Source organism: Chiroxiphia lanceolata, chromosome 11 (genome assembly GCF_009829145.1).
Source record: "Chiroxiphia lanceolata isolate bChiLan1 chromosome 11, bChiLan1.pri, whole genome shotgun sequence".
NCBI classification, from domain to species: Eukaryota; Metazoa; Chordata; class Aves; order Passeriformes; family Pipridae; genus Chiroxiphia; species Chiroxiphia lanceolata.
This window is the reverse complement of record NC_045647.1, coordinates 950906-977629: the sequence shown is the minus strand read 5'-3', so window position 1 is coordinate 977629 and position 26724 is coordinate 950906. Positions and strand designations below refer to the sequence as shown.

At 46.6% G+C, this 26724-nt stretch overlaps 1 protein-coding gene across 3 annotated transcripts in view; it reads left to right on the top strand.

Annotated features, from left to right (window-relative positions):
• Window positions 1-10143, top strand: part of GRM7 (glutamate metabotropic receptor 7) — a 229867-nt gene extending 219724 nt beyond the window's left edge. For 2 of the 3 annotated variants that reach the window (XM_032699467.1, XM_032699470.1), the window contains one exon: window positions 9050-10143. Coding sequence is in view for 1 of the 3 variants with exons in the window: in XM_032699470.1 (XP_032555361.1) it covers window positions 9050-9099 (50 nt within the window). In the remaining 2 variants the exon portion in view is untranslated. Of the gene's footprint in view, window positions 1-514; window positions 2100-9049 lie in introns of all 3 variants that reach the window. The other variant, XR_004359143.1, reaches the window with a different exon arrangement.
• Window positions 10144-26724: the final 16581 nt, after the last annotated feature.

The window sequence follows — 26724 nt, the reverse complement described above, 5'->3', positions numbered from 1 at the left end:
GTCACAACACTGGGATTTGCATGGAGAAGAGCTGGGGTGTTGCTGGGATAGGGACTGGCCACCAAAAGGTGCTGTTTGGGAATGGATTTGGTGAGGGGGGTTGTGTTGGTCCTCAGTAGCTGGAGAGAAGGGGGTAACACATCACAGGATGGCAGGAGAAATAAATGATGGAGAAAGGTCCTGGGAAGTGTCAGGGCCATGCTGGGAGGGGAAGGGCGGCTGCAGAACTCCCAGCTGTGCCCTGGGGCTGGGACAAGGCAGTGGGGACACTCTGGAACACAGTCAGGAGCCAGAGGTGAATTGTTTCCTTACAGCTCCGACTCCAGGACTCCTTGGGATGTTTTAGCCGATCACTCAGGTCATAATTTTAATTATGTTTCCTGCAAACTGTTTTCACACATGGCTCTAACAGCTCTCCCAGAGCCAGGCTTTCCAGGTGAGATAACCAAAGTGCTGTTAATTACTTGGTTTTAATCAGGTGAAAATAATTTGCTTCTGTTTGTTATCTTTCCAGTCCACAGCATTCAAACAGAAACATTAAAGAGGTAGTTTGGATTAGTGGGTTTTCTGTACCGTTGGCTCCAATTAAGGAATAGGAGTTGAGTTTGTTTCTTCCCTGCCATAATCTCATACAGATTTGGAAACACATTTCCTAGGATCCTGTGCACTTCTCCAGCTACCTGTGAGGCTGGTGCAGGTGAGGCACCGGGGATGGGATTGGGGTGAGGGTTGTACAGTGACTCTGCTTGTCCTCTGGGAACCACTTCCATCCTCACTTTCTGCTGCACTCGGGATTTCTGTCCTCCACGGCCTGACCACATGTCAGAGCACAAACACAGCTCTTCCTGAAGCCTCTCTGCAATCTTTTACTGCTGGAAGTGTTGATAAAGCGTTCTTGCTGTTCATCCTCTGATCCCACTCTCACTGATACTTTCAAGCTTCACCTGACACAGAGGTTTTTATCTGCAAACAGACAAGGAGGAGATTGGGGAAGATGCAGCCAAACATGCTCGAGATTGATGTTCTTCAGCAGTACCTACTTTGTTGATTTTAGCTTTTATTTGGAAGGGTACAACTAATCCTCTGTTACAATCTTATTTCCTGACTCCAAATCTCAATCTCATATTCTCTGTCTGGCAAAACCCTGATGATTTTTCAGGCCATAAACAGTCTGGCTCTACTCTGTGACTCAAAGTCACATTTTATTTTAATGGCTCAGATGGGAGAGTTCAGAGGAAGGACTCTGGATTGATCTCTGCAGGTGCCCACCTTGATAACACCTGCACAGCCCGGGGGTGGCAGGCAGAGCTGATCCCTCAGCACAGCCCCAGGAGGCTGGAGCAGTGCCTGTCACCACAGGCATCGGATCATCCCTCCAGCTTAACAAAGGGAGTTTATTGAGGCTGACAGAGGTATTGGCATGAGCAGCTCCGAGGCAGAGAGATAAATGATGTGCTTTGTTTGTGTACAGAGAACTGTCCCTGGCCCTGGGAAATCTGTTAGAAATGGTGAGTGCCACCTCCTGCCAGTGAAAACAGGGAATACAGATCACAGCCCAGTGCTGGGGGATATCCCAGGACACCCCATAGTCCTGGTTTTACAAGTAATACAGGTGCAGAACTTTGTAATATTTTTCAGAGGAGCAGATTTCCTCACTGAGTTTCCTCACTGAGTTTTGCCCTTACCGTGGTCCTGTCTCCTGCCAGAGACCCCTGGATTTCAGTAACTTTCCTCAGAGATGTGTTTTGCCCAGGAAAGGAACCTGCCCCTGGGATCCAGGCACTGGGGTTGTTGGCAGGGAGAGGGGCTGTGGGATGCTTCCAGCAGAGTGGTGGAAAACCAGAGAGACCTGAAGCACTCCCTGTGTCCAAGGGGGACAATACTGTACAAGTGCTGTAAGGAACCAATAACTTTCCACATTATTTTATACTGTACTGTAAATTTTTAGGGTGAGCAATGCTGGTTGTGCTGAAACTGGGAGGTGCTTTGCCCTTGACTGGAGCAGGAGTGGGATTTCAGTGGATTGCAATTCCTTGCCTGTCTGGAGAGCTGGAGTTGAACTGGGAGTTCACCACTGCACTGCCCTAAAAACAGCAAGTGTATGGTTTGTGCTACATTCTGTAGGATTTTCCCTTACTTGTCTTTGTAGACAGCTTAAGTTTGCTCTCCAGGAGCAGAGTCAGGGCAGTATATTGGTTATCCCATGCCATCAGGAAAAGCTTCCCAGCACACAGAGCTGTGTTTGTTCCCCTGTGCCAGAGCCCTGTGGCTCTGAGCTCTGTGCACGAGCTCGAGTCCATTATTTATCTGGAGCATGAGATGAAAACATGCCCAACTTTCAAACAGTCCCTTCATTCTTCTTTCCTCTTTCCAAAGAGCTGCCACGTGCACACGGACTGTGCAGAATGACCTTTACATCACTCTGTGCCTTTAGGGTGAGGGGTGTGATAAGCTCCGATCCTTCCTGGGATTCCCTGGGAAAGCCTGTTTCACTGGAATGAGTGGGTATCATTCTGCTTGAAACCAGGTCAGAATTGGCTGGCTTTGTACTGCAGTGCAAGCAAGTGTTTAATAGAATTGCTTTCCCTGCGTTGCCTGAGCTTAGAGTTCCTTCATCCCTGTGGATATAAAAGTTCACCAGCAGATTGGGCTCAATCCAACATGTTTGCAAGACGCCAAAGCAAACACTTACTGTATGAACTCAACCCTCCCACGCTGTCTTAGGCTTTAAGAGGGTCATGTTGTTGCCACTTTGACCTGAACCGATTCTATCATTATGCCATTATCTCACCCAAGAACTGCCTTTATTATTCTTTCTGCTGGATACATTCCCTGTTCTCACAGAAAGTGCATCGTAACAAAAGTGAGGAGTTAAAAAACACACACCCCGAGAGCTGCTACGACTTGAAAGCTTTATAAGCTAAAACAGACTTTTTAAAGAAAAACCTACTTCAAATCCCCACGTGCCCTGGGGAACTGGCAAGGTCAGACTCTTCCTTCCTATTAAATCCTCGTGGGAACTTCAAATGAATCCTCATTAAAAGAGCCCAGGACATTGAATATTTGTAACAGCTGCGTTGGCCCCGGTGCTGCCCTGCACGAGTGGTGACAATGCCCTGTGTGGAAGGCTCCCAGGGAGCTGTGGCACTCCTGCAGCAGCTCTGCAGGCTGGCTGTGCTCAGGGGCTGCGTGACAGGAGGGTAAACAGCCGTGTCTAAAAGGGAGAATAATAAGGAAGCCCGAAAGGTAAAATGAGCCCTGGATAAAATATGAGGAATTCAGAAGGGGAAACCGTGTGAAGTGATGGACAGTGAGTGCTCTTTAGACAGAAATACACCTGCAGGATGTGCCCAGCCCTGCTCTGAGCAGGGCATTTGCATGCATATGCATAAACATCATTATTCTAACGATCTGAAGCAATACTTTTGTTATTAATTGCATTCTGAAGGCCCTGAGGGGAACCAGGTGGATCCAGGCTGTTGAGGCTGTGTAAAGCAGGTTGCTTTGGCTCTCCTCTCCTGGTGCTTTCTTGGCATTAATCACTGCTGACCTCTGGCCACTGGTGTCACCTCCTGATTCCCCTCTGGAGCAGCAGCTTATGGATCTTATCAGTGTTCTGCAGACTGGGAGCAGAGACACCTGGGTGGCATTTGGAGTTGGGGGTAGACAGCCAGGCTGGACATCTGGCTCCAGCCACCCTGCCTACGTTAGCTGAGTGGAGCCAGCAGAAAACCTGGCCTTGTCTCCCCAGTCAGCTCTGTGCACACATGGGGGAGGCTGCTTTGGCTTTATCTCCTGCAGCATTTGGCATTTTAGTGGCAGCTGGTTAGATTTCTAACCATAGGCACTGTATTATGTGCCTGCACCAGGGAAACTGTGCCTGTATGGCCCCACCTGGGTTGTGATGGTTTTGGCCAGCTTTGGGATTTCCAGTGATTCCTAAGGACAATCCATCCAGCTATCCCACTGGAGAATCCAGAGGGCCGTGTCCATCAGACACATCAAACAACAGATGCAACAGACTGTCCAACTCAGCACCAGGTTGCCATCACACCAGTTGTACTGGATAAATTAGTGATCAGGAAACAGGAGTCCCTTGAGCACTTTCTCCTGCCCTGTTGCTGTTTGTGCCCTGCTGATGAACCTCCCCATGCCTGGAATGTCACCACTATTCCTGGCTGTCCTCAGCACCCAGGCACTGACTGTCACTGCTCTAGAGAGTGACAGATCTGACAGCTGGGAATGGTGTCACTGAGGAGAAGAGGAGGTTGTGAAGCAATTGGGAGGAACACACTTCCACTAATATTATATTTGTAATTTAATATATTCACATACCATTAAAACATGAGGTTCCGTGTGCTCATCTGCATAAAAGCCACGTGGTTCAGGCTGCAAGGATCCCCCACACAGGGGGGAAATGGGTTTGTACAACTGCAGGCACTTAGAGACCAGATAAGGTGCCAGTACACCATGGCAGCACAACAGAGAGATGTCAAAATGTGATAGAACAATCCATTTACATTTAGATACCAAATTTAAAATTATTTTCTCCAAGCTTCATTCCATTTGTTGGGGTTTGGGCAAGCATGTAGAATCATTTAGGCCTGTTGCTTTCATCTCTTTCTCATCTAAATTCCCCAATTTAAAGGCAGCAGAGCATGGGGACAGCTCTGTCTTTCTGGCAGAGATGGAGGAGGAGCCATGTACACCCATTTTGCTTTGAGATGGACTAGAAGTAGGATTTAATAATCAGCCTCCGCTCTGCCTGGCACGAATGATATGGGTTTCTAAGCCAGAATTAAGAACGAGAGAAGGTAAGAATTATCTGGCACAGTGACTGCAGAGGGAATCAGAGCAGGAGTTCCAGGCTCGGAGCCATCACGATGTCCCTTCCTGCTCAGAGCTGGGAATGCTGAGATGATGTCTCATACGTTTGATAGCCTCAGATACCTGGGGGCTGCAATAAAATTCATTTCTTGCACTGTAAATCTTTTCTCTTTAAGCATGGAAGAGGTTACAAATGTGCATAAAATTGAAGTGCAAGTGATTAAATCTCACTCTGAGTCAGTATTGACAACTCTGCCTTGCTCTGGGATGCTGTGGCAGCTCCTTTCTTTGTGGCCTGTGCTCAAGATAATGAAAACCAGTCAAGTGATGAAACATATACATCCAAAGAGGCTTTTTGCTTCTGAGTATTTGTTTTTAATATGTTGTCGTGGCACAGAGATGCAGCTATTTCCAATCCTGTTGCTCCCTTCTGGAAGGGGGTGGGTGTAGGCTCTCACTGCCCCCCACTGCTGAAAAGAAAAGGGGTTTAATTAATGATTGTGCTTTAAGGAAGCATTGTTTGCTTAACACGTACAGCTGTGCAGGTTGTTTTCATTGGGGTGGTGTTGCTGCAAGCTGTAGGTGTCTTAACATGGACGGTTGCAAGGTAGGAGGGTGGGATCCACTTACAGAGAGTGAGGAAAGGCACAGCATGTAACTGAGAGGACAACTCAGAGCTCACGGGGGTTTCAGGCTCTTGAACACAGTCACATCTTAAAGTAAAGCTGTGCTGGGAGGTGTCTGGGGTTTTGGTGATCAAGGGGCCTCTTTATGCCTCTGTCAGGACAAAAGAATTTTCTTTCCAAGCCCAGTAAAAGCAAAATCATAATGGGAGCTGGAGCATCCTGTGCTGTGCTCTGCCTCATGGGGGTGTGTGATGATAAATCCTGTGAGGAGCAGCTGAGGGAGCTGGGGGGGCTCAGCCTGGAGAAAAGGAGGCTCTGGGAGGACCTTACTGCTCTCTACAACTCCCCGACAGGAGGATGTGGCAGGATGGGGGTCAGGCTTTTCTTCCAGGTAATCCAGTGATAGAACAAGGGGAAACTTCTTCAAGCTGCAGCAGGGGAGATTCAGGTTGGATATTAGGAGAAGTTTCTTCACTGAATGAGTGAACGGGTGGTGAAGTCACCATGCCTGGAAGTGTTCAAAAAATGAGCAGATGTGGCACTGGGTGCTGTGGTTTAATGGGCGTGGTGGTGTCAGCTGAAGGTCGCACTTGATGGTCTCGGAGGGTTTTTCCAACCCCAGTGATTCTGTGGTTCTCTGTGGTCACCTGTGGCTAGGCTGAACTGGGGGTTGTGCAATGGCCCTGACTGTGTATGAGACTGTATCCTCTGGGTATTCCTCATACTGATTCCTTCTCCTACTAACATTGTCACTCTTCACTGCTAATTAGCAGAAAATTGGCAGAGAAGAGCACTCGTGGGGAGTGGTGATGGGAAGTCTCTTTTTAAGGTCTTTAAGGCTCTTTAGAAAGGTCTCAGGTTTTTTTCCAAACAAGTTACAGGGTGCAAATGCCTCCAGCACATTTATTTGCAAACAGGCAGGATCCAGGATGTTTCCTTCCCACGTGGTATTCTGTACTCAGAAATAGCTGTCAGTCCCCATTCATCCCACGGCTTGTTTGTGTATTCCTTTGCACCAGGCTCGGGAAAGGGGGGCTGGATGCAGCTGGCCTGTGTCTCTCTGGACACAGGGAATGGTCCAGCACTGCAGATTCTGCATGTACAACTCTTGGCTCTCTGCCAGCATGTCCAAGTCAATGGCCAGCCGAGGCTGACATAATTATATGTATATTAATTAACATGTATATGTTGTTAGCAAGAGGACAATGTGTGTTCACTGTTGGGAAGCCATCACCCATTAACAGGAACAGCAACAGAGCGTGGGAGATGTGTATCTGTTCCCATTTGAAGAGCATTGTGGGAGATGTGTATCTGTTCCCGGTTGAAGAACAGGGAATGCTGGTGTCTCCTGGATTAAAACACGGTGAATCCTGGTAACGCTGATGTTTCATTAGCGTCCCCCATTTTCATGCAAATTAATTTCTTTGAGGAAAATCAAATCCATACCTGGTGCTAATTGCCAGAGATAATGATGAGCTTCGACTCTAGTAGAGATTTGTTATCAAAGTAGACTGTCTCTCTCCTGAAGTCTTCAAGACTGGAGTGTGTCTGGAATTGTACATGGGCTGAGCTCCAGGTTCCTGCAGTTAGTGCAGGAGCAGAGCAGTGAAATGCACCAACAGCTATCAGGAGACATGATCTCCTCTGGCCTAACAGCCTTTAAGGCCAAGGAAGATTGTCTTTCCTCTCCTAAAATAACCATGGAGCTTTTATTGATCATTTAGTCTGAATTATGGATGATGCTTTTGTCAGCTGCATCATTCTGGTGAGGCAGAGCCGTGCCAGCCCTGGTGTCACTGTCTGAGCTCAGAGCCCACCTCTCCACGAAGAGCCCACAGGTGCACATTATCCACAGCATTTCTTGGCTCAGTCCCTTTGGCACCAGTGGTTCACCATCCTATTGGAAATGAGAGCTGAGCTACTGGGGCTGCATTGGTGAGAAAACTCATCAGCACAAAGATCAGGTTTGCTGAAAGGCTGAGTAACATCCCGGGAAACAGTGAAGGGGTGACTCGATAGGAACCAGCAGTGGAGAGCATCCAAACCTCTGTCACAGGAACTGCTGCTGTTTGAAATTGGAGCATGTAATGGGTTAAGCTGAAGTATATCACAAAATAATACATGGAATTACTGTGCAACCTGTTCCGTGATGACATTTTTTTTCCTAGGCTCATTTTACCCCTTTTCAGCATCTAATAGCATTCCACAGTTTATTGGATATTTGCAGTGTAGCCTTGGAGGATAATGAGTTTTATCCTGGCAGATGTTGGACACCTTCGTGTCCAAGAGAAGTTAATGGGAACTGAAGATGATCAGCACTTTGTAGACTCAGTCCTTGATTGAACAGACAGCTCTGACTCGTCTGGGGCATGAGAAAACAGCTGAGTTGGGGTTTCAGGATAATACTGCAAAGGGCTGGAGTTACATGAGAGATTCTTACATACCAGCCTTGGGAGTAAAATCATTTCTTTGTCACTAAAAGATAGTGAACACCATGGAAAATATCTAGTTTAGCAGAGGGGCTCAGAGGAGCCCTGGGATGCCCAAAACCAAGTTTGAAAAGCAGTTTTGCAGAGCAAACTCAGTTGTTCTCGCCTCTCCTTCCGTGGCATCTCTTAAATCTTCCTGAGAAAGATTTACAATGAAACACACACTGTTCCAAAAAGAATCCCAAAGGAGAGTGCAGTCTGTCCCAGTTTAGCAGCCCAAAAATGTTCAGCAAATGGTTAAGTTATGCCAAATTCTCTCAAAGACAGGGGGATTTAGGCTTGAGTGTTTTAGCAAACTGTGGTAACTGTAAATACAGGCTCTTTTTTTTATCTCTATGGAGGGTTAGTTGGATCTCAGGGAAAGGTTCTTCCCCCAGAGGGTGGTTGGCACTACCCAGGCTCCCCAGGGCAGTGGGCACAGCCCCAAGGCTGCCAGAGCTCCAGGAGGGTTTGGACAACGCTCTGAGGGACAGGGTGGGATTGTTGGAGTGTCCTGGGCAGGGCCAGGGGTCAGACTGGATGGTCCTTGTGGGTCCCTTGAGCTCAGGATATTCCGTGATTCTGTGTCCTGAATCTGTCAGTGTTGCCGTACTACTGCAGAACATTTTGCTTTGTGTTCAGCTGCAAATAATTGCAGATTTTCCTGACAGGAGCATGTAGCAGAGCTCACGAAGTTCTTCCTTCTCCTGACTGCTTTGATTTCCTTCTGTTTGCAAATAGATTGGATTTGAAGGTCATAATTAGGGAAGGTGGTACCTTCATTCCGATATTGAAAAATTCTCAGAAGTCATAAAACCTGAATTAGAATTGCTTTATCCATGAGAAAAGCCACGTTTAGCCCAGGAGATTTAAGAAGTTGGAGAAAACGTCACTGTTTTTAGAAAAAGGAAATCTTAATAGGATCTAGTTGCGGTGCCTCGGCATTGAAGTCATCCAGACTGCAGGAGCCTCACAAACTCCATCAGTGGTACTGGGGTTTGTAGGAATGGCTGGAGCTGCACACGGGGCTCGGGCTGGTCCGAGGAGGGTTCAGGGTTGTGGGAGCAGCGCCGGCCCCTCCGAGGGGCTCGACCCGCGGGCCCTGACCTTTCTCTGCTTCTCTTGCAGGCCCTGCTGCAAAAAAGAAGTACGTCAGTTATAACAACCTGGTGATCTAGGCCGCTCTCCGGGGTGAGGATTCCCTGCCCCGCTGGCGCAGCCTCCCCCGTGCGGGGCGGCAGGGCCCGGCAGCGCCCGGGACGGCACGAGGGGAGCCCCGGCTCCGACGGCTGCTCCCGGAACTCCTGCCCCGCTCCGGCTGCACCGGCATGGCCATCGGCCGGGCCTCGGGCCTGCTCCGGCCACGGCCTTGGGCCTGCTCCGGCCGCAGGAGCCACCGAGGCCGCGGGGGGACCGGCCCCGCGCCGGCCGCAAAGGACTCTAAGGGGCTAATTCTGTCTTTCTATGTACTTCCAGACTGCAAGTTTTTGAACTCTCTGTACAGTTTGTGAGGATTTTTTGCATATCGCCATCCATGTTGTTCCGAGGTCACTGTTTGTTTTTCGGATGCACAGTTTCATGAGGCCCCGTGCTCTTGGCACTTCTCAAACCAACCGGCAACTGAGGAGCTCAGACCTGTGTACATGACTTGTATGACTACTCTTGTATCACTGCAATTCATATACCTTATTTTTTTTAACTAAACAAACAAACAAAAAAGAATTTAAAGACCAAAAACTGTGCTGGCGAAGTTAGTCCCCCCTTCACACCTCCGATGGGCTGCAGAGGAAGCAGAAGGATTTTTGCTGAGTTTTAATAGAGGTCTTGAACTTTGGAATGCATGCCAGTAATGTATTTTATGGTACATGTTAATAATTTATGTTTGATATTTGTATTTGTGTTCTATTTTGTTCTTTTCTTTAAGGTATATGACTATTTTGCAATAATTTCAATGATTATGATATTTGGAGGAAAGAATATGGCTTTTACATGTCTTGAGGTTTTTCTCTGTTGATGCCCCACCATGATTGACCAGTGTGATAAGGACTTACAGAAGCATGTATGTTTTATACTGTTTGTAATAAGTAATTTCGTTAATCTTGCTGCTTATGTGCCAATTTAGTGAAACCGATCTTTGCCGCAACCTCCTCCCTCCCTTTCCATTCTCTCGATCCTGTGATATTATCCAAGAATGTATCAATAAAGGATTTTGGTTAACTTTTTTTTATTTACTCCAATAAATATATTTTTTCAGTTGTTCCCTCCCCCTTCCCCCTTGTGACTAACCTTTATTTCACGACGTTGTCAGGTGAACATCCAAAAACCTGACACACAGGTGCACAGAAAGCAGGTCTGGAAAAGGTCTTGGGGGAGCTGGCAGCTGATTGCAGGAGGAAAAAGTGTTTATAAGGCACTTTTCAGGATCTTTAAGAACCCCAAAATCCAAGTTTGAGTCCCACAAAAACAACCTTTCAGTCGGTGTTTGATGTCTCCAAAGCTGTCGTCAGCCATTGAGGTTTGTGATGCCTTTGAAGGATGTTCTGTTTAGTAGCACACCAGAACACAATTAGGGGAGCAATTAATCAGAGCCAATCTGCCAGGCAAGGGTTGCGTGAGCTGGGGAGGGAAAGGGAAAAGTGGAGGCAAGAGGTGAGAGGAAACTCCTTCCACTGGGGCACAGCACCCGCACATCACCCTGGCACAGGAACCACGGTTCGGGGGGTGTGACAGAGCCTCGGGAAGGTATTTAGCCTCCCATTTTCTCCAGACAACTTGATCAATTATCCTGATGAAGTTAATCAGCATCAAAAGAAGATTTGACAGCTGTGCCACAGGGCCGGGGCACAGTGATGAAGATCTCCACGTCAGCCCCGACTGGCTCTGGGCGCTGCAGGGGCTGGTGCAAGGCCTTGGTGGGGTTTTAATATTCATAGATCTAATAATGAATTACAGCTGACAAGAGATGAAATTCCGCCCAAGTGAAGGCTTTGTTAGCAACAAACTAATTACCAGCAAATAATGAAGGCAGAGGCTCTGCCATGTTTTCCTTTCTTCACAATCACAAGGACAGAGCCAGCACTGGGCTAGGTAAGTACATTACCATCAAACAATGTTTTGCTCAAAGACTCTCAGTTTTTTTCAGAATGAGCAAAAAAATAGTTTGCTGGTCTGTTTTTCACCTTTTTTTGGTGAAGGGGAGACTGAGGTGCAAAGAGGAAATGGTGCTGCTTGAAGAGAGTGATGTGGGATTGGGTTTTAACTTCTTCTCCCAGCTCATGGTGCATTAGATCCAACAGAGAAAAAAACCTGAGCCTTTTATTTTCCTGTTTATTTTATTTTTATGGGGTATGTGTTCTGGTTCATGAGCTGCATTTTGTTAAAGGTTGACCACTGATGTTTTATCCCTCTGACTGAGGACTCCATTTCAGGCAGGGCATCCTGCTACAACATCTATAAAGATAATTTAAAGCACAATCATGCTTCTTGTATTAAAAAATTACGTATTTTTATATTTAATTATATTAACGCATTAGTAATTTTAAAATTTACCGCCACCCCCTATATCTATGCATTAAAACTCTGCAGTGATCCCTGAGACCAGCAAGGCACTGGTTTAAGAGCTGGCACAAGGTGAAGACATGGCACTGTGCACTGTTGATCAATATTTCCTTTTTTTTATTCCACAAGCTGCACCACACCACACTCTCACACCCACACAGCTCATTTTCAAACACAACTAAATGAGCCTTTAACTCCATTTAGAGTCTTTTATCTTACAATTGACTGTACTTGGCATCAGTGCAGCATTACCATTGTTTTCATAACATCCTCATGTCATTACCCACTGAGTACATACGTGCTACAGTACTGGTTTGGTCCCTATCCTGGTGTTACAGTACTGGTTTGGTCCCCACACTGGTGTCAGGGCACTGGTTTGGGCCCTGTCAATGTGGTGTTACACCAGTGACCTGAACGGATGCAAAGGTAGCTGGGTCTTGCCTTAAGACTGCAAGTTTTATGTGCTGTAAATGGCAGCTGTCAGTGGAATGTTTCATGTTTGGATGAGGAAAGCTGGTGGGATTTTCCCAGAAACCCCATGAGCTTGTGTTCGTAGGCGCTGCAAAATTAAGTGCAGGCAAAGCTGCAGCACAGAGCCCTCGGAGCAGAGGGAGGATGATTTGAGTGGACATGGAGTAGGAGGTGACCACGGGCTCTGCACCTCTGTGCAAAGCCATCCTTCAGCTGGCAGAGATCCGGGCAGCAGCCATGGAATAATCTCCCCAGGGTGCTGGGACACGAGGAGCCCGAGCAGCCCCTCACACTCCCACTCTGAGGCTCTGCCCTGGGAGCACAGCACACACTGCAGAGAATAAATCCTTTCCCTTCTCATCGTGATGAACACACTGTGAAAAATGCCCATGTGATTGTGCTGGGAAAAATTCCTGAAGAATGGGAGTGATTTTTTTTTTGTTGCCATTTATTATTAAGTCTGAATTACACCAAATTGTTTTGGTATGTAAATGCCAAGTTTATTGTTCATAAAAATCATTGCAGAGTTAAGATTTCTGGGCATGTTATATGATAGATAATGACAATTATTTAGCCGGAGTCAGATCTTAGTCTTCATTTGTGACATTAATTGCCTTTATATATAATGAAATGCACTATAATGCTCCCATATACAGAATCTGTGCATCCATGAAAGTGCTAATCAAACATATTTATTAATTTCTAAGAGAGCATTTTGTCAAGGCTTTGATACAGCTGAGTGTTTTTTGGTAAATAGCCTTTTCTATAAGATGTTTAGCAAAATATTTCGATAATTGCTTTTTGTGCTACAGGCATAATTAATATTATTTATAATAGATTAATAAGAGCTGAGGGGTGAGATGCTGCTTCCATCCAGCCTGGCAATGCTTTGCCTCTGCTCCCATGGAGTCAGACTTACACCACCAGCCCTCCATGTCCCTGGCCCTTCCCAAAACCATGTCAAAAAGGCCAATTTGGAATATGTTGAGGGTGGCTGAACACGACGTTACAAAACCTGGAGTGCCGGGAGATTTGGGCTCTTCCCTCCAGGCTTGTTTCTGTTCATTATTCACCTTCAGCCCACACTTGGGAGGAAATGGAATTGAACTTCCACCTCCCACATGTGGGGCTGTCAACTTCAATTGCCTGTTCCATTGTGAGCTTGCCAATCACCACAGCTTTATTTGATCTGGGCTGAGGGAAAGAAGAACCAGGGTTATGGGGGGCAAGTGAGAGCGTTGCTGCATTTGCAGGTGTTATTCCAGTCTCCTGGGAGAGGGAGCAGTGTGGGGCTCAGCTCCCAGGGGCACCAGGGTTGGCTCTGGCATCTCACTGGCAACGTCTGCCACGAGTGGGAGAGCAAGGCCAGTGATCCTTGGAAAGACCCTCTTTTGCTGCGTGCCTGGTGAATATTTGCCATCCCTGCAGGGGCCTGCAGTGTAACACATCCCAGCTCCCCTGGCAGTTATTTGACTCCATACCATGGGCAGTAAATCCAGGCCCTCCAGACAGGGCAGGGGTTGTGTGGCCTTAAGCTCTGTTGCCAGCTTGACTTAGGGGTGCAGTTACTTTCCAAGATGCCTGTTTGCTGTTTGCTCTCCTGATAGAGCCACAAGCTTTGTCTTAGTAAAAATTCCTCCACTGAAAAAGTGGCCAAGCACTGGAACAGGCTCCCCAGGGAAGAGGTGGAGTCACCATCCCTGGAAGTGTTCAAGAAACGAGGAGATCCGGTACTTCTAGGACGGTTCAGTTGACACGATGGTGATGGGTTGAAGGACTTGATGATCTTAGAGGTCATTTCCAACCTTAATGATTTTATGATTCTACTTGTACCACACATTTATTTTCAGTAACTTCTATTTTCAGGACCCACTTTTATTTCATAGCACCCAAGAAGAGTATTCCTCCTTTTTCTCCCTTAAGAATGATCTCAACTTTATTTTTTCCCCCAGTTTTTCGATACCCGTAGTACACTTGGCTTCATATAATGTACAAACCCAAAAAGAGACCCTGTGCAGAAAATGGGCCTGCAGGGATCAGGATCAGCTTTCCCTTCCAGCTCCTGCTGGAACTCACTCAGAATGTTCAGCAGAAGGGTTGATGGGCAGTACACACCAAGGCCTTTAATCCTCTCCTGGTCATCAGGACCAGGGAAAAAAGTCCCAGTTTAAGATGTCAGCTGATCCATGTAAACTGGTTTCCGTGGTCTCTTGTCAGCTTCTGTTTATTCATTTATTTTATATCTCTCAGTTTTGACCAAATCTTGAGTAGATCTTGGCTTTACTCCACGGGTACCAGGTAATCCCTTTTAGCCACTTTGAGATGAAGGAACTGATCCCTTTAAATCTTGCAGGATTCCAGAAAACTGCCAACAGCATAGTGGGAGCACAGTGGAGCTTGTTCTGCTCACACTGTGTGAACTCACAGTAGAACCAACTCTTCAGAGTTCCAAGTCCTTTGCTTGACATCTTAAGGCTGCTCCCTTCTCAAAGAGTGGCTTTCCATGGCTGGTTTGACCCTGGGGCTCCCTGTGCAGTAGCCAAGGGCTCCACCCCAGGCATGCTCCATAAAAATAGGGGGGAAAAAGCTATGGGAATTACAAGGTGCAACTGAGCCCAGGGCATGTAGTTAAGTGTTGCTACATCTGCAAAGGAGAGAAAAGAAAGGAAGATGTCTTGTCCCCTTTGACAACTGCAGGTCAGACCAGGCCCTCCTGGAAGGCATTTAGTGGGGATCCAAAATCCAGGAGAACATCAAAAACCTGTGGCCAAGGAACACAGCAGGTTCCTCTCCGTTCCACCCTCAGAGATCAAAGCCTGCTCTGCCAACCTGCTCAAACCCTGTATGAACACCATCCTTTCCAGGGTCTCATGGCAGGAAGCACAGGTAAAGGTGGCCCAGGGCAGTGCTGGGAGTGAGGAATCCTCTGGCACCGGTGATTTCTCCAAGGCGCCACTGGCACAGCGTGGCACAGTCAGCCTGGCACAGGGTGCAGCTTCTGTCTGAGTGTCAGCTTCTCTCTTGGGAGCTGTGGTCTTCAGCTTTAAGGCTAAAACAGCTTGGTCTGTTCTCCTCGGTCTGCCAGGCTGTGTCTTAAATTCTGCCAACCTCTTTACTACCCCTTCACTGCCACGGGTATAACACACAGGATAACCTGCTCCCAAACTCCACCCCTCTGTGTCTAACAGGATGCTGATATAAAAGTCTGCCTTTGCAAAATAAATCAGCAAAAATGATCCATACCCATTTTTGCCTGGATTATTATAGTGGCTTTAGTCATTTTGTAGACAGCAGAATCATATAGTGAGTATTAATGACGGTGATTTTACTCTGGCATTATTTGAAGTTAAATGGTAAATGTTTACTTACAGCCAGCAGGAATTTTTCCAGGTACGGATCATGTCTTTCAGGCCACTCTGGGACTATCCCGTATGGATTTGGGGTGTAGGAGTGAGGTGAGAGGGGCAGTGCACATCACCCCCTGCACACCCAGGCCTCGCTCCTCCACCGTGGTGATGGAGGGCCAAAGGATGCTGCTCCAGACTGTGGGAGGGCATCCCCCTCCTGCTGCCCAGGTGACACTTTTCTGCACCACGGGCTGCAGGGGCAGCTCTCTGTGACCCCCTGCCAGGTTTGACTCAGGCAGGAGTTGACAGTTCCAGCTCCACAGTCCAGTCCCTGCTGGCAGATGCATCAAGGGGGTTTTAAGCAAAGAGTTTGCTTTCCTTTCATCTTCCCTGGTGCTGCTGTTGTCCTCCAAAGTTGGCAAAAATCTGCCTTGATCTCAGGAATGAAGCAAAAAAAGGGTGTATTTACATGCTTTTTGTGCCATTAAAACCATGGGATTGTGGTTGTGTTCGACTTAAGACAGAGATGGTTCAGAATTAAGACCAAAACCATGAACTACCTGTTGAGGTAACCCCTGATGGGTGGGGGCTGCAGCTGAACAGGGGAGGGTGTGGGGAGACCATCACCTCCCAAAACAGGCAGGGATCAAACATGCCACATTCTCCCCAAATTAATCAATGATAAATTAAAGGTCTACCATTAAAAAATGATTTTTTTTAGACCACAGCTTCCTTTAGGATTTTTCCATGTTGACTCAAGCCATCGAACAGATGAAAGTGGAGACCAGGAGCCCTGTGGGGTCCGTGGGGGCAGCGCTCGGAGCAGGACGGATTTGTGCAGATGGAAAACCACAAACACTTGTTTTGCTATAAATAAATGCTGTTGTTCACCACTCCAAGCCTCTCCTGATCCATGGGTTTGGCTCTCTTGTGGGTTCCATGACTGCCTGATGTCGTTTGTTGGGGCCCCTCCTGGTGCAGGATGATGGAGACGAGCTGGCTGTGCCTGCCTGTAGCCTCCATCCCGGGGGATCCCAAACCCACCTGGACAAGGGCTGAGCCTGACTGGTGCCAAAGTGTGGCACTGGGCTGACCCCAGTAGTCCTGTCCCACCCAGCTGTTCTGGGAGTCCAGGGTTATCCTCAGGGAATGACAAAGCTGCTCCTGTGGATCCAGGAAGGTTTCAGGAGCTCAGGGACACGCAAAGTCCCAAACCACAATGACAGAACGTCCTTCCTTCCCACCTGCCAAAATAACTTCCCAGCAATAGGCTTTGTCTGGCTTTATCACAGGCTTATTGTCCCTGCCAAAGATTTATTAAATCCAGCAATGACAGCAGTTCTTCCTCCCAGTCACAAGCTTTTGTCTTGTTGTTAAAAGTTTTAAACAGCACCTCACACAACAATGAACATCACATACATTTCAATGAGCCCCTTCAAGGAAGAAATTCAGCTAATCTGTGATGAATGTATCTCAATCTCTTGCTTTTTAACTTATAAAAATGACCCTCTCCTACTACATTAAATCATAAGATAAGTGAACCTTGCTCTTAACTTTTCAGTTGGTATAATCCTGTATCTGCTCTTGCACACATGGCTTTGAAGCAGATAAATTACAGTGCATGTGCCTCTCCTAGTGCCTAGAAAAGAGGGTCAGGGAATCAGCAGAGATGGCTGGACATTAAAGGCCAGGCAGCAGAGCACGGCAGAGAGAGAGGAGCAGGAATTCTGACCTCTTCACATCTTCTGCTTGGAGCTTCCATACCCTCTTCTGGACTCCCATCAGCACATCAGTGGCCAGAATTCCCCTCACTTCCATCTCTTGTGTTAAGGTTGGAAGATGTGTCTGATGGAGTCAGGCAATGATGATGTGCCATCAACCAAATACAAAAGTGCAGCAAAAATGAAACACTAAAATACTTGTTGGAGAAGCTGTGCAGGGAGTCACGTCTCCAGCAATGTCTGTCACACTGAACCCAAAATGTAGACCAACAGAGATTAAGAAAGTAAAATAAAGTGGAATTTAGAAATAAATTTAGAAAGAAGACTTTTTCAGAATGTCTCCGTTCTTTTCCATCAGTGTTCCATTTCTGAATCTTAGCTTCTCATCTGGAAATAAGGAGGATGATCCAGACCAGTTGTTTCCTTCCACACAAACACACAAACCTGTTCACTTAGTGCGGGGCTGACGTATAAACTGCAGACACTAGAGGGCAAGGGTGCACACAGATTTATTGAGGAGGGCACACGGGGCTGATCCAGCCCCTGGGACAAAGGGAACACCAGCCTGGGGCACTGGCTCCTCACTGCCACACCCGTGGATGCCCAGCACTGGCTGCAGTCCCAGCCCACCCCTGCCAGGGGACTCTCATATTTCACTCCCTTCATGGTTTCCTCAGCTTTGATCTGTTCCTGTGCCATAATTTTGTCTCCTGGGTATAGAAGGTACCTGTAGTTCCTTCTCTCATTGGAGCAGCAGCTCCACAGGTCTCCTTTCCATTCCCAAACTCATTATTCCTCCTTTTCTCCAAGAATCCCTGCAGCTGCAGGGACAGAAACTCTGGGGTTTGTTCTCACCACCACAGAGCATCTGACAGCGTTTGCACCACATTTCCCTGCTTAACACAATTATCACTTCAAAGCCAATGCACTTCAAATTCCACAGAGGTTGTGTTTATTTACAATGAAAAACTGCAGGTTTGGTTCACAGGGGGAAATGTGCTGGGAGGAAGAAGTGTCACGAGGAAACGCCTGAAGCCCTGGACTTTAAAGCCTGTCAAGGCTTGTGGAGAAAGGAGGCAAGTTGAAAAGACAGATAATTTTTCCCCAAGTATGCTCCTTCAAAGAGTTTGAGCTCGCCTTCACACTTCTGCCCAGCAAAGGAAAACGTACATGGAATAAAAATAAAAACATATATCTGAAATAAATAAATAAAACAAATTATATGGGAAGAGGTGTGTATTCATGGCCAAGGAGCAGAGCCTTGAGCATTCCCAGCTCCCTCTGCACAACCCAGGGGACCAGAGCCCTGAAACCTGTAAATCACAGGGTGTCTCTGAGTTAGGGACTGTCCCATGGGAGCACCAACTACACTGAGACTGGACTGTGCTCCTGTAATTTAACTGCTCCTGACACGTCCCTGCTGCTGCAGCTGGTTCATGTCCAGCTCACAGTGACCCCGTGGATCCCCACTGACACTGCTGCCCTGGGGAGCACAGGAAGGTGCTGTTGCACCTGAAGGAGGAGGATGGTCCAGGCACTGTGGTGCCAAACAGCCCTGCCCTGCTCACAGGTCAGTATTGATGCATCTTGGATCATTTCTTTGAGAGGCCCCAATACTTTGAACAGGCACGTGGAGAGGTTAAAACCCCTAGGGAAAATCAGGAGTTTTTAGGATCCACTCTGTCACCAATACAGACCAAGGCAACAGCAGGGTGTGAGGACACAGAACCCAACAGCTGAGGGCAAACATTTAATACACAGAATCACTCAATTGGTTATTAAATGATTAATGTACAGCTTTTTGTTAGGAAGTTGGTTTGGGTTATGAAGTTGGTTTGAGGTATGGAGTTAATTTCGGTTATGAAGTTGTCTTCCCCAAGTTTTTGAGGCAGTTTCCTTCAGCCAGGTGGGTTTCTGGTTTTGTTTGCTTTGACTTCTTTCAATATTTGCACTATGAAGTTTCGTTTACTTTGCTGTACGTAAATATTGAAGCCATCATGTTTTACTGCCATAAATATTTGTTTTATTTAAAATCTACTTAGCTGGAAGATAAACAACAGAGTAAGAAATCAGAAATGACATGGAATCAAAGAGGAAGAACAGCAATTAACTCTGCCAAGGTGTTAACCTTTTTAAAATGCTGCCTTTGACGAGCGACACACCAACATGTACTAATTGTTCCAAAGACATTTTCTTGATTTCAATCCATTTTTCCCTTCCCTTTTCCTCATTCCACTTCAGGTGCCACATTATCCCTTTCCATCCCTCTCTGCTGTGATGGGGGCAGGGATTTGAGGGGCAGCCAGGGGAGGTGGTAGCACACCATCCTTCCTGCTGGAAAACCCCACCAGCAGAGCCCAACTGGAGAGACCCCAAAGGGATTTAAGTTTATTGTCTTCAGTCTGCAAAGCTGCCTTCCTCGACCTCAAGCAAATAAAAATTATATGCACACAACTTATTCTGTCTTTTCTTTCTAATTCTATTAAGTGATGAAGCATTTATTGGTGTGTGCCCCAGCACTGCACTGTCAGAAATCTGGGGCTGAGATTATTTCCTGACAAATAAAAGCATCCAGAGGCCAGGCTGGAGCTCCCTGTGCTCCATGCAGACTATCCCTCTTGAAATGAGGAAGAAGTCCCATTTTTATTCCTGACACCTGCCAAGAGTTTAAGCACTACAATCATTTCTCCTCTACCAGCAGGTGTTTCACCCATTCTGTGCAGTGTTGGAGGCTCAGTTCCCCCTGCAGTCTCCAGTGTGTAAGCCTGCACAGTGTCAAAATGGCACAAAAACACACCACATATTTGTTCCAAGATGAATTAGAACATAAAGAGTCTGTACCTGAAATACCTCGTGTGTTTTTCCCAACAGAAAGGGTTAAATGAACATAAAAGCCTCTTCCCCTCACTGAGCAGACACACAATGTTTTTATAAGGATATTGATCTCACAGAAGCAGTGAAATGTCTGACCAAAGTCCTGGTTAGTCTTTACAGGGCTAAGAAAAGGTCACAAGGAGGGTTTAGATGAATCTCCCCCATGCCCTGCTGACCCCCAGGCATGAGGAGGACATTCAGCAGCCCCATAAGAAGCAGCTCCTGTGCTGTGGGGCACCCGTGGGGCTCCAGAAGCACCTTTCCAGCCAGAATGTCATTATAATTCCATCTCTGCTTTAATCATGGAGAGACTCTCAGAGGTACATTTCATTTTTCCCTCTGGGGGGCTACACAGGCCCATGGGACCCCCAAAACCACAGCCAGGACATGGAGCCATGGGCAGCAGCTCCCTCTGGAGCAAAGGCAAGAAGTGTCTGAACCAGAAGGAGCCCTGAAAGCAACACATGGGATTCAGAGTCCAACAAAGGCAAGAGCATTTGCACTCTTCAGGTGAGTCAGCAGGTAAAATGACAGAGGAATTTGGGATTAGCAGCTAATCCAGGCAGGGAGCAGCAGCTGCCTCTCCCACCACACCTCCCTGGCTCCTCCTTCCCCGTGTTCCCAGGGATGCTCCAGGAGATGCTCTTGGCCACAGGGAGCTGCAGGTGCTCAAGATATTTTGTCACTTGTGTGTGGTGAATGCTGCTCCTCTTTTCCACTCCCCTTCTGCTGAATCCCGTGGGGAAAAGCTGTGGGAATTCACCGGAACAGCTCGAACACACAATTAATGCAAACCTGCAGGAGCTCCTTAAAACACTTCTGGGCCTCCAGCCTCAAATATAAATTAGCAGGTGGGTGTTAATGTATTTTTTCCCTTCTGTCATGATGATGGATTTTTCACTTTAAAGATAAGACAGTGCCTGACAGAGCCAAATATTGACAGAGAAGATAAAGAGGCCTGTTATGATAATGGGCGTAGTGAAATGCTCTTTATAAAAGTATAGCTGGAAACACAGGACTTTCCCTACTGTGGAATATTGATCCCTTCAAAAGAAATAAAATTAGCTTTCTTCTGCCTGCTATACCTGTACCTGTATTTTATACCTGCAGTGGAAACGACTTTTAGAAATAAAGATCTCCAGTTTTGTCCCTTGCTGATTCTTTGCAGAACCAATGAACTCAGTCCTGTCAGTTGGCTCAAAGTTCAAAAATGGCCACATACACAATTTATGAGGAAATTCTCCTCCCAGAACACTGACACGAGCCTGGAGTAACTCCATGGACCTCGGTAATAAGGAAAAACAAGGTCTGACAGAGCAGAAAAAAACCCAGTGTTGATACACTCTTATCTCCCTCTAGTTGAAAATGAGAAGAGGGAAGGAAAGAGAAAAAAGAAGTATGTTAGATAAGAACATATCTGTTATTTGAACACCTTTAGTTCTCCCTCAGTTTTTCTGTCACTCTCTCCCCCTCTCTATTAATATATACATAAATTCATCTAAACATTACATATAAATGACCTTAGACTTCACAGGGCCCGGGCATACACAGGTATTTGGGTTGAATCAATCAAATTTCACTGCTGACAACAACTACCCCACCACTCTGGTGCTGAACAGACCCCAGTGTCCCTCCTTGCTGGAGCAGAACAGCTCCACCAGGACCCTTTCCCAGCTCCATGCACAGCCATCCCACACAGCACCCAGTGTATAAAATGGTTATAGAAAATATAAAGCTCATATGGTAATAAATGGCTATATAAAATATAAAACATAACCAGAACTGCCTAATAACTCCAGAGAACGAGTCTGCCAGGCTCTGTCAGATGAAACTCCATCATCTCAAACCTCCCTGGCGTGTTCTCTGTAATCCATCACTAAAATGAAATTATAGCAGTTACCATGGAAACATCTTGACCAACAGCCTGATTTTTTTTCCCCCCAGGAAGTGAAATATTGTTGCATTCACACCCAAACCTGCCCCCCTGTCAGGGCTGCTTTGGGTAAGTTGATGTTCTGCTCATTCACCCACTCAGCAAAAGGCAAAATTTTCCACTTCCCCCCAGTGCCCTTTTAGTGCCTTATTTCTCCTATTGCTCCTTTTTTTTTTTTCTCTTTATGAATAAACTGCTGAGTAACACAAAGCTGTTGGGAGAAAAAGTAATGAATGGTTGAAACCCACACTGACATATCCGTGTAGGGCTCTCCATTTTCATTCAGAAATTGTTCCATCTCTGTATTCTACTCACACTTCATAGCAAAGAAATCACATGTAACAGCAAAGCTAATTCTGGGGAGAAGTGAAACATTCACTGTCAGCTGACATCTTCAAAGAAGCCCTGGGTTCTTCCAGTGATCACCTCCAAGGAATTCAGAACCTGGATTTTTGGGGAAAATCAAACTACACCAAGACACTTCCTTCACCTTTTTAAGCCCAATGTGGGGTTGCTCAGTTTGTGGCAATAATGTTTCACTGTGGACACACTTTTATTGGGTTTTTACACCCCAGCAGACACTTAGCCAGGCTCTCCCTGCCCCTGTTCTGATGGGCCCGTGCTCTCCCACGGGAATCCCAGAGCTGACCCATCGAGTGCTCACTGGGACATTCCTCATCTCCACACAGCACATTTTCCATCTCTGCACAACTGTTCAGATTTACAGTGTGATTGCAGACATAAATTGTCCTCATTCACCAAACCCAGTGTGCCGCCATACGTTATTTCAGGAGGCTGAATTTTTATAAAGTTGTATTTTTTTTATGTCTGAGACAGTACAAAACTTCCGTTTTCAATCCAAACAAAGCCTGTTCTGAACCTTTTTTTGCTTAGAGATTGTGTTTCAACAGCTTGTTTAAAATTAAAACCTAAAGGAAGAATCTTAAGAGGCCTGATTTATTATTAATAATGGAGGAAGATAAATGTTTTCAATCACTTCATGTCTACAAAGTACCAAGGCTCCCACTAGTAACTTTGATGGCTTAAGCAGCTTCCTGGGCATTTTAATCTTCAGTACCCAGGAGACAAAATTATGGCAATAGTGGTAAGTAATGAATAGGGATTAGTAGTCAAACAACCACTTAATTAATGAGAAGAAAAGGCTAACTTAGTATTAAACTGTTTGGGATGTGCTGGCCTCCTGTTTCCGTGAGGAGCTGGGCTGTAGTTACAGGGTCAGTGTTCTGAGGATGTACCCAAAATATTTGGTTTCTTCAAGGTTTTCAACATAATAAAAACCCAGAGGGTTTAGAGATGAGTGTGCAAAAGAGCTGCACAGCAGAGGAGATAACAGAGCTCTGACAGAGCCCCTGACCCCACGGGCAGCAAAGGCAATTTCACACCAAAATATTTTGCCATTGGTGAAATCACTCAGACAGGAGTCCTTTGGTCCAAGGGCTCCGACAGGGCTCCTGAGTTTTGGGCTGTTCACATCCAGCAGTAATCCCATTGGATATGGACCAAAAGTGGGGCTGGGGCTGTGCCAAAGGAGTCGCCCTGGGCAGGAGCTTCCATGCAGGAAAGGTACAGCACCCACAGCTTTTAAAGGAGCATCCCCTGGAAATGGCCCTTATCTGTGAGGCTTTGATGTCCAGCAATGGGCTGGACAACTGCAATAGTTACCTACAGGGGAGGAGAGAACAAAACTACTGCTGTGCAGCTGGAACTTCGTCATTCCCAGCTCTGCACCCGCAGGACTCAGCCCTGGTGACTCAGCCCTGCCCTGGCAGCAACTCCCCCCACGGCTGCTGCTCACAGGGGCTCTGGTGCCCAGTTCTCCTCCTCCTCCTGCCCTTCAGCAGCTCTTAGAAGCCTGGAATGTTTTGGGTTGGAAGCTCATCTCATTCCTGCCATGAAGGGGACATCCCTGCCATGGGCAGGGACACCTTCCTACCCAAGTTGCTCCAAGCTCCATCCAAACTGACCTCCCACCTCAAAAAAAACCAAAACCAAAACCAAAAAAGAAAACAAAACAAACAAAACCCCACCAAAAAAAAAAAAACAAACCACCAAACAAACCCCCCCCCCAAAAAAAAACAACCAAGAAGAAAGGAAGCAAAGCAAATGGATGAGCAGTTAGGAGCACTGGTGTATCATCCCAGCCACTCTCTTTAAGCATTCACCAGGTATAAATATCACAGTCCTCCAAAGTGTCAGATTTATTCCCGTTATACCTCTCCTGCCATCTGTGCATCTGCCATTCCCAACACACACAGCACTTAGCAATCCAATTTATTGTTCTCATCTGCTTGGGGCTTTTAAGTACGTGTTGAAGTTTGTGTCAGAAGTTCCCATTTGTGTGAGGCTGTGATTCATGCAGAAATAACAGATTTAGAGCAGGCAGTAGGAAACCCATGCACATGCCCCATAAATCAGAGCTGAGGCTCCCCAGGGAACTTTCCACTCACTCCACAGTAGCTGGGACGTGTGTCAGTGGAGACCACTGACTGGCAGGGAAGGTGATGAACACTGTCATGGCATTAACTGGCTCTGGGAAAAATGATAAGCAGCTGCTGCTTCCTGTGGGATCAGGAAGTGGCTGGGAACGGTGCCCACCCCTCCATCAGGTCCCTGCACAGCTCTGGAAAGGACAGAGTTAACACCCCTCGGGTTTAAATTGATCTCTTTCCCATGATTATGTGCCCTGTTTACTTCTCAACCTATAGCATTAACATACTGAATTATCTTAATTTCTCCAGAGTTGTTTATTTGTCCATTAGGTGAGACATTATGGCCATTACCGAGCTTATGCTGCACCAAAAGTTCCCCTACCAAGTTGCTCTAAACCTTCTCCACCATGAACTACATGTTCCCAATCTCAGGAGTGTCTTCCAAAATGCTTTAAAAATAGGATTAAGTGCATCCTGCACGTGCATTTATTTTCAAGTACACCCTAAATGCAGACCTAGAATTTGGAGACTCCAAAGCCATTCTCTGACACGTGCAGGAAGCACAGCCAGGACAGGCTTTGTTTTCATCAAATATTCAGCAGCTGATGAAACTTTAAAATGGAAAAATGACTGAGGGAATACTCCTAAGTGCAGAGTTACAAGGCAAGGCTGGAGCTGTACCCTAGCACGGCACCTGGAGCGCTGGGACGAGCAGCTCCCGTCGCTCCAGCGGCACCGGGAGCAGCCCGGGAGCAGCTCCTCATCCCTCCAACACACAGCCCAGGGGAACTCAGCCTGCTGGGAGGAACAGGAGGGGGCTTTAGCAGCACCACAGCCCAGGATTTAAGGAATGCACAGGAATGCCTGTGCTGGACACAGGGACTGGGCTGGGAACCAGTGTTTACCACGGGGTAAAGAACTGCTGTGTGGAGCTCTGAGGCAGTGACAGGGGACACCAGTTCTCCAGCAGCTGCTGGATCTTTCTTTACAGATACAAAACAGGAACTGCATTTCTAAGTTGATGCTCTGTCTGAGAACAGGCAATTAAAACTGTGTTTGATTTTCAATATCTCATTTAAATCTTGTAACAAAGTTCAATTAATGGCCTTGGAAAAGTTTTCTAAAATGTAATGCTGCTTCTCTGCAGTGCTTTTTATGGCTTTTCCTCCTGTACAGCCTTTCTTCTTCCCTTTGAATCCAGACAATATTACAGAAATATTATCTTTGTAAATGCAGGTGAAGTTGATGATATTATTGATTTCAGATGGCCTGCCAGTTGGAGACAAATGTCCACATCACTTTGGAGGCACAGAACAAAGATCTCCAAAGTACTAAATTATTCAGCACAATCCTTCCTCAATGGAGGGGTGAGAAATGTCTGTGGGGAGGAGGGTAAAGAGGGATGTGGAGAAGGAGGCAGGTGGGAGCTGAGACATAGACATACAGAGCAGCACAGGGAAATTTCAGAATAAAGGAATTTTACTTCTTCTTCAGCCTCAGTCCTGTCCCTGCCGCAGCCGTTCACAGCAAACATCCCAAGCACTCTCCAGAACAAATACCATGATTTTGAGACCTGATTTTGCTGCTCTGTTCCTAAAAGGTGATAGCCCAGGTACCCAAAGCTCTGATATTCCCTTCCCAGCACTCAGAGCCCCCAGCTCCCAGCCAGGCAGTGCTGCCACAGGTGCCAGGACCCAGCCACGAGTGGCCTCAGGTGCCCAGAGACCTGACATTTGGTGCCCAGCAGGTGCAGGGGGTTACACTGGGAATTCTCTCCCCCCAGTAATCATAAAACCATTTTGAAGAGATCTGTTCTTCACCACCACGTTGTGTCTCAGGTGCTGAGACACTTCCAAATCTGAAAGCACTTAATGAGATAATTAGCAGAGAGCTCTAACGAGTGCCAGTCATCTCCCACCACGGACGGTGCTGGCTCCCTGCAGCCACTTTCACAGGTACCGTTTGGTCCTAGAAACTGGGTAGCTTTTTTAAAAGCACTGCAGTCTAAATCATGTCATATTCTCAGTGAAACATTCGGAGAGTAAATGTAGAGTCCTGGAGAGAAAAATGTTACTCACAATTTTCACATAATGGAGCTGCAGCATAAAAACGCCCTGGGCTGAGTAATTGTGAAAGTGGAGCCAAAAATAAAACCCTGAATTTTTTCCCAATGTGAATTTCAGACTCCCATATCCATGGCAAGAATAAAAGTTTAATTTCCATCAATATAAAAGGATTACAGCTTAGATTTGCATGGATTGTCACAGTGCTTGGCTACACCAGCTGAAGTTCCTGGATCCTGTCTCAGGTCAGCCCACACAATCAGCTGCAACGGCAGGGAATGGGAAAAGCTAAAAAACCACTTATTTTTCATTTGTTTTGTCCTCTCTGATATCATGAATAAGTAGAAGTTGCACATTCATGACAGGATTTATTTCTTGGTTTTTTC